Source organism: Trichophyton verrucosum (genome assembly GCF_000151505.1).
Source record: "Trichophyton verrucosum HKI 0517 chromosome Unknown contig00078_1.f1.exp, whole genome shotgun sequence".
Taxonomy (NCBI): domain Eukaryota; kingdom Fungi; phylum Ascomycota; class Eurotiomycetes; order Onygenales; family Arthrodermataceae; genus Trichophyton; species Trichophyton verrucosum.
Genome location: NW_003315591.1, coordinates 1 through 7,587, shown reverse-complemented (window position 1 = coordinate 7,587; position 7,587 = coordinate 1). Strand labels below are relative to the sequence as shown.

General features: G+C 50.9%; 3 protein-coding genes across 3 annotated transcripts; 2 read left to right on the top strand and 1 right to left on the bottom strand.

Annotated features, from left to right (window-relative positions):
* Positions 1 to 446: 446 nt before the first annotated feature.
* On the top strand, positions 447 to 1,154 carry TRV_00696 (uncharacterized protein; the record flags this gene model as incomplete). Its single annotated transcript, XM_003025089.1, has 1 exon — positions 447 to 1,154. A coding segment is annotated over one exon (708 nt), but the record flags the coding sequence as incomplete, so codon positions are not given.
* A 2,687-nt stretch (positions 1,155 to 3,841) lies between these two features.
* Positions 3,842 to 6,617, bottom strand: TRV_00695 (La domain family; the record flags this gene model as incomplete). Its single annotated transcript, XM_003025088.1, has 2 exons — positions 3,842 to 5,766; positions 5,831 to 6,617. The coding sequence occupies 2 exons, from the start codon at positions 6,615 to 6,617 to the stop codon at positions 3,842 to 3,844; spliced, it is 2,712 nt and encodes a 903-aa protein (XP_003025134.1).
* Positions 6,618 to 6,911: 294 nt separating this feature from the next.
* On the top strand, positions 6,912 to 7,543 carry TRV_00694 (uncharacterized protein; the record flags this gene model as incomplete). Its single annotated transcript, XM_003025087.1, has 3 exons — positions 6,912 to 6,962; positions 7,037 to 7,281; positions 7,438 to 7,543. Coding segments are annotated over 3 exons (402 nt in total), but the record flags the coding sequence as incomplete, so codon positions are not given.
* Positions 7,544 to 7,587: the final 44 nt, after the last annotated feature.

The window sequence follows — 7,587 nt, the reverse complement described above, 5'->3', positions numbered from 1 at the left end:
ATAATTTATAATTTATAATATTATATTATAATATATTAAGCTATAAATAATTAATAATCAATATATATAATTAATTAGTTGATTTTAATATTCTATTACTAAACTAAAATAAAATATTATTTAGTAGTTATATAATATTATATTAAAAATTAATATAACTTCCAAAAATAGATAAAATAATAATAAAGAAAGGTAGATAAATAATTTAAAAAATAGCTAAATAATCTATAGAGACCTTATATATCTATTAATAATAAAAAAATAAAGAAAATAGATAGAAGGGGGTATTTTCAATATAGTAATACTTTTTATAACTACTATAGATAAACTACGCAGGCATGTAATTTGGAATTGTACAATATTGACTCGACTCGACTCCACTATGAAATCAATCTCAACGAACAAACTACAACCACTGCAACAACCACCACGCTACGCTAGTCCAGCGCCACAAGAGTCACCAGCTTGACTCACGCAGTCAGCCCATCGAGTCAACGACCGCCATCACCATGGCCAACCCGTACATCCTCGCATCAGACAACTCGCCGGCCCTTCTGCCCTTGCTGCGCGCCGATCCCGCCCTCGCCGCCCGCCAGGACGAACACGGCTACTCCCTCCTGCACGCCGCCGCATCCTACAACCATCTCGACCTCCTGCGCACCCTGATCAACGAATTCAAAGTCGACGTCAACCTGACCGACGAAGACGGCGAGACATGCCTGTTTGTCGCGGAGTCGGTCGAGGTAGCGCGCTATCTGGTCGAGGAGGCGGGCATTGACAAATCCAAGACAAACGACGAGGGCCTCACGGCCGCCCAGGCAATTACCAACGACGGCTCGTTCCCGCTTGTCGCAGCGTACCTGAACGATATTATACTGGGTGAAGCGAAGGGGGAGCTGCCGCCGAACGTGAAGGTGTCGTTTGGCACGACGGAAGTAAATGAGGGTGATGGAGAAGGGGAGGGGGATGGGGATGCTGATGGGGTGGTGGTTGATGCGGCGCTGCGGGCGCGCATAGAGGAGCTTGCGGCGCGCGGCAACTTTCATAGCGAGGAGGGACAGCGCGAGCTGCGTGGGCTGGTTACGGATGCGCTGCGCGGGTCTGGCCCGGAGTCAGCTGGTGATGGTGAGAGAGACACGAAGCGGCGTGGGTGAGCACGAGTTAGACTACGCTGGATGCTGGACGCTGGATGCTGGATGCCATTTTACCGTGGGTCGTGTCGTGGTGCGTTGACTGGCCTGGTTCGGATGTCAATGGCTGGCTGGCGAGTTAACCGGGCCATGAGTCGAACACTGCGCGCGTCGTGTGTTGCACGCTGCATGCTGGATGGCCGGCTGGCTCGATGCGATGCTGCCGTGCCTGTCTGGGAGGGGAGCTCGACCTGGGCAGCTCCATCTCCGGCTTCAGCTCCGCCGCTAGTTACATGGACAAGGGTGTATCATAGCATAGCATAGCATACGTATGATATGATGCGGCGATGAGTCACAGCCAGCCAGCCAGCCAGCCAGCTAGCAAGCGAGCAGCCTTGTGCTTCACCAGCAGAGAGATGCATGGGCTGGTTAGTCTAGTCGTATCGTTGCTGTGCTGTCTATGCTGTGGGAGGGGAAGTGCCGTTATCGTGTCCTAGCACCGCATTGCATTACATATTACACTCGGCTGAGCTGGCCATGCCTACCATGTATCACTCTCTCACTCACTCACTCTCTCACTCTCGTCTTCTCTACCAATATCCATCTATCAAAATCAACATCTACCAAATCAATGCTATAGTGGTAGGGGTGCACCTGTATCAGCCACTCTGCCCGTCTCTGACCAACCGCATGGCTGGATGGTGTAGTTGGTTATCACGTATCGCTCACAAAAGGGACGGAAGATCTTTTCCTCCGCCTTGAAGGTGCCGATAAGGTCCTGGGATCGAACCCCAGTCTAGTCATTATTACATTTTTGTCTTCTTTTTTTTTATCTCTTGATTACTGACTGACTGATTGATTGATGTATAGATACGCTGGTTGTGTGTGTGGTATGGACTTTTATTGCGTGGTGTTACATGTTCCGCCTGCTGGCTGGCTGGCTGGCTGGCGTGGGCTGAGCTGGCTATCTAAGAAGCAACAGTAGAGCGGAAGGATGGTGGATGAAGGTAAGGTAGGTAAGGTAGGTAATCTAGACATGGACGAGAGCGTACAGCGTACAGCGAGCAGAGAAGAGAAGAAGAAGAGAATAAGAGAAGAGGAGTAAGTAGGGCGGAAGAAAGGTCCTTACTTACATATCATATGGTAGAACGAAACTCTTGCATTAAAAAAAAGGCGCAAAGTAGAAGAAGAATGGACGATATGAGTGATAATTCTAGAGAAGAAGAAAAACGGGAGAAAGAAGATAAAAAAGGAGATGGTCGTTTCGTTGACGGATGTCGCTTTTTGGTTTGGATTTTGAGTCAGTTTTGACGGCAGCGGCAACGGGAATTTTTCGAAGAAAGAGAAGACAAATAAAGCAAGCATGAATTTAAGACCGAAGTAAAAGGATCCTGAACGCCGCATGCAGATTTAGATGGTGAGAAAGACGAGCAAGTTGAACACGCATGGAATAAGATAAGTCAAAGGTCAAGTTCAAGTTCAAAAGGGGGCGGATCTGGCCTGTCCTGTTCCTGATCTGGTCTGGTCTGGTCTGGCCTTGATCTTGCCAGGCGGGATGGGGAAAAATGGTTGATCAGGCGTCGAAGAAGTTGAAATGAAATGGAATGGAATCCGAACTGGGGGCCGTCCAGCCGTAAGTTAAGTAGAAAAGGAAAGTAGAAAAAAAAAATATACAAGAGACATTCAAATCAAATCAGATCAAATCAGGACACTCAAAGCAAGGTGAAGAGAAAAAAAAAAAAGTGTTTTAAAACGACTCCCTAGAAGAGAAAGAAAAAAGACGGAAGAAAACAGTAAGGTATCTCAATGGCTTTTTTAGTGTTGTTGTTGTAATTTTTTTTTTTTTAGTCGATTGGTTTTTTGATCGAAGGGGAGAGTGACCCGACAGTTGGATCCGGACGGGAGGGACATCATGCATGGATCAGGTCAGGTCAGGTCATTTTCATAGCGCATTCAAGTCATCCGATTCGTCCCGAAAACGATTTTTTGCCTCCGACCGTTTGGCCGTTGCCCATCCTCCTGTGGGCCCAAGAGTGCCCTAGTTTCTTTGGACCGACCGACCGACCGACCGGCCGACAGACAGACAGACAGACTGACTAAGGCCGAGAACCGAACCGAGCCGAGAGAAGAGACAAGTGCAAAGGTAGGTAGAAAAATCGAACAAACGCAACAAAGGGAGTATTTCGGTATATCTTTTTTTTTTTTGTAAGTCTCAGCGGGTCGAGGCCAGCGGTTTCTGTTTTCGAGGCTGGTCAATTCAATTTCAATTCAATCAAGTAATCGTTTTTTGTTTTTTTCTTCATTGTACATTCATATCAATCTGTGGACAAGGACAAGATAGCAAGCAGGCTTGTCTCTTTCGGCTGGCTGGTTGGTTGGCGCGTGCCTTAATCATTCAATTTTATAAACCAAAAGCGAGTGAGTGTAGAAGCTCATGTTGTTTTTTTCTCGTTCTGAAAAATTCTTGTTCAGTCGTGATTATCTCACATACCATACGATATGCTGTGTGCGTCGATGTGTTTGTGGGGTATCATTGGTAATATTTTTATTGATTGTATTTTTTATTTTAGTTTCTTTGATGAAACGAAAATGGGATGAGATGACAGATATGCGCACTGCGCAGCGCGATTATAATTATTGCCCGACGTTCTGCTTCATTGGCGTCAGTTAACAAAGAAAGGAAAAGAGATTAAGCGAGGAGCGAAATGGAGTCAGCGTACCACTGCAACGAAATTGCTGCCGTCCGCGGGCTGGACCTGGCCGTGACCCTGGGCATCCACGGGGGTGCTAGTGCCCTGCTCAAACGAAGGCGCATGACCATTCGCGGAGAGAGGGGAGAACTCTGGTGCGGCGGAGGAGAGTTTGGCGGGCCGCTTGGGCTCTTCCGCCGAATGGTTGTCTGCGGGTACGTAGTTTGTATTAACGTATGTTCCGTTCCCATGGACATGAGCATGAGCATGAGCATGAGCATGTCCATTCATATGCACCTGTTGTTGTTGGTGCTGCTGCGGAATATACTCCTGAGCAGTGGCGGATGAAGGCCCCTCGTTTCTGGCGGAGGGATCCCGCTCATCCATGCTGAGCACCCACTGAGCCCACTCCTCGCGCTTCCTGAGCCGATCGACGCCATCTTCGCCAGGCCGGTACTCGACGTTGCGCAGCTGTCTGCATACGAAGCGCAGAAGCTCCATGTCCTCGGTAAGCGACTTGATGCGCTTGAAGGATGCGATGACGGAGAGCAGCACGTAGCCCTGGGAGTCCATGTGGCGGCGCAAAAAGAGGTCTTTGCACAGGTTGTCGACGGAGAAGTAGTATTCGAGCTGCATGGAGATGGTGCCCATGAGCGAGTAGTGTTCCATGTATGGCTGGTAGGACATGGCTGTCATGGGACCGGCGGGGAGGGCATGAGGGTAAGGGTAGAGGATGTTCATGTCTGTCTGGATGGGGTAAGGAGCTGGGAACATGCCTGGGTTAGGCATTGAGGGGGACCGCATGTTCATACGGGTATTTGTGGCAGTGGAGGAGTGTGGCTGTTGCTGTTGTTGCTGTTGTTGTTGCTGGGTGCCATTGGCAGAGGGCTGGATGCGGTGGCGGTCGGAGAAGTTGTTGTATGATTTGGAAGAAGGGAAAGGATGCTGTGGGATTGGAGCGGAGTGGTAGGATGAAGAAGCAGAAGCCGAGGAAGTTTGGGTGGTGTAGGCCGTAGTATTGTTGTTAGTGTTGTTAGTGTTGTTGTTGTTGTTGTAGTTGGAGTGGCCGCCTCGACCGCCGCGGTAGCCACCACGGCCTCCTCGCTCTGAGCGGGATTCACGCGTGTATTCGCGGGAGTACTCGCGGTCCTTGGAGAAGTCCTTGTCTCCTCTGGGCTGGTAGTCCTTGAAGAACTCACCGGAGCGAGCGCCCATGTCGAACCGCCTGTCGTGGTTGGCGTATCTGGAGTGGCCGCCGGCATGAGAGTCTGAATTGGCCTGTCTGGAGGCGTGCTGGTGGTCTGCATGGGTGTTCTTGTACGAGGAGGAGCTGTTCTCGTGGGACTTGTGGTAGGGCTTGGAGTGGTGAGGACGAGTAGGGGATTGAGAAGACGAGGTAGGATCGGAGGAAGTAGCATTGACAGTGTTGATGCTGTTCTGGGCTGGCTTGTTATCCTTGGTCGCCTCAGCGGGGGCAGCAGAATCACCGTTTTTCAGGCTCGCATCAGCGGCGGTGGTGGTAGACTTATGAGCAGACTCGGTAGCATCCCCTTTCTCACGGTCTCCGGCAGAAGAAGGCTTCGACGAGGCGGACGTATTGGTGGCAGCTCCTCTATCACCACCGGCATGGGCACCACCTCTGGAGCCACCTTCACGCGCACCACCTCTGGGACCACCACTCCGGCCACCTCTCCTGGCAGCAGGTGGCAAGGGGGTGTTGAAGACGGCCGTGGGAACATATGGCACGGGCATCCACTTCTCTTTGCCGTGGGTTCTAGAGCCAGCAGGCTTCTCCTTCTCGGGCCGTTCAGGCTTGTCAGCTTGATCCTGGGCCTTGCGCAGGTCTTCACCCTGTGCAGTCTGTGGGGTGGGCCAGGAGGAGGCGTCGTTGACTGGTGGGAGGGATTCACCGTCCTGTCTAGCCGGCCGAGCACTTTTCCTCGATCCTATAATATTCGTTTAGTAAGGGTGCAAGTAGTGATAAAAAATATGGAGAAGGTTGAGACATACCGTCGGAAGCTTTCTTTTTGTCACGGGGATCTGAGGTTGCGGGATCAGCCTTCTTCCTGCTACCGCCCTTGTAGTGTTCAGGCCTGACATCGCCGGACGAGGTCTGAGTAGAGGTAGACTTGGTAGTGGTAGTGTTGGTAGTAGGAGTAGTAGTGGTGGTGCTGGTGCTGGTGGCCGTCGTAGTGGCAGCAGGTTTTAGGGCGTTGGCCTTTGCCTTGGCCTCCAGGGCCTCCTGTCGTTGCTGCCAGACGTTGACTGCCGGCGGTGGAGCAGCCTTGAGCTCTTTCTGCTCCTTTTGCTCTTTCTGCTCCTTTTGAGTATTAGTGGTGGTGGTGGTGGTGTTCTCCCAGCTGGCCTCTGACTTGGGTTTATCGTCGTCTGCCAGGGGAGCCGTTGACGAGGCCGAGCCAGCCGACTTGTCCTTGTTGTCAGCAGCGGTGGAAGCCTGGGACTGCTTCTCCCACTCTGACTCTGAGGCGGTGGCGGTAGTGGTGCCGTTGGGTGTGGTGGTGGAGAGGTCGTCTTCCTTGACCAGGGTCGAGGCCGTCGAAGCAGACAGTCCTAGCGAGGGAGATGCCGAAACCGCCTTTCCAGCATCATCTGCATCTACCATGGTCGTAGTACTGGTATTAGCAGTGGTAGTAGCAGTAGCAGTAGTTTCTTCCACACTGGGAGGCGCGGGAGTCTGCTTGTTGGAGTCAGAGGCAAGGCCCTTTGCGGCCTGGGCGTATGAAAAGACAGGCATCTCTGGAGTGGACTTTTTGGCAGAGACCGAAGAGGCTGCCATCAGTGTGTTATTATTATTGGTTTTATGCTTGTCGTGGAAGAAGGACAAGACGGTGGTCCGAGGGAGGAGGTCTGCCACTAACGGCAACAAGAGGAGGTCGGAGTCAACCACCACCAAGCAGAGTCAGTCCCCGCCTTTAACCTGGCTAGAAGAGAATCAGAAAGAGTCGTTCATCAAGTAGAAGTAGAAGTATTTGTGTGTGTCGTCCTGTCGAAAAGGCAGAGAGAGTCGCACCCAGGTCGAAAGGGGAGGTACCTTTTTCTTTCTTAGGCCTTTTTTTCAGCAGACAGAGAGATGGGCAGCAGATTCTTCTTCTGGTCGTCTTGTCTGTTGTTAAGCAGCAAAGTAGGACGAGGAGGGCGTCGGTGTGTCGTCGTCGTCCGTCCGTCTGTCTTGCGAGAGAGTAGAGAGAGAGGTAGGTAGAGGACGAGGACGAGGACGAGGACCAGCGAGATCGACACGGGCAAGGAAAAGAACGACTGCAGCGGCAACGCCTGTTCAAGTCAGTCTCTCTCTTCTTATATCTCTGCTATAGTCTTCCTTCTTCTGTCTCTTGTTATATCTTCTCTTGTAAGTCCTCCTTCAACCCCTCATCCAGGCCAGGTCACCAGAAGAGCAGGCGAGAAACGAGGGAGAAAAGACAAGAAGACAAGAAAGACAAGAAGTACCTTCGCGAGGCCAATTGCCCACTGACGGCGAGCTCAGGCAGGACGCAAGCCAGGCGAGAGCAGCAACAGGACGCAGAGGACGGCGAGAGGCAGCCTTGACGCCTGTCGAGGGGGGAAGTTGAAAGATGGGCGAAATAGGTGCTGGGGGGTAGAGGAGGGTTTTGGGTTGTGCGGCGGTTTGGAAAGGAAGAAAAAAGTGTGAGAAAGGAAGAAAAAGGGAAGAAAAGGAAAAGGAAGAGAGAGAGAGAGAGAGAAGAAGTAAGTCAGAAGGAGAGAAGAAAAAAAAAGAAAAGAAAAAAAAA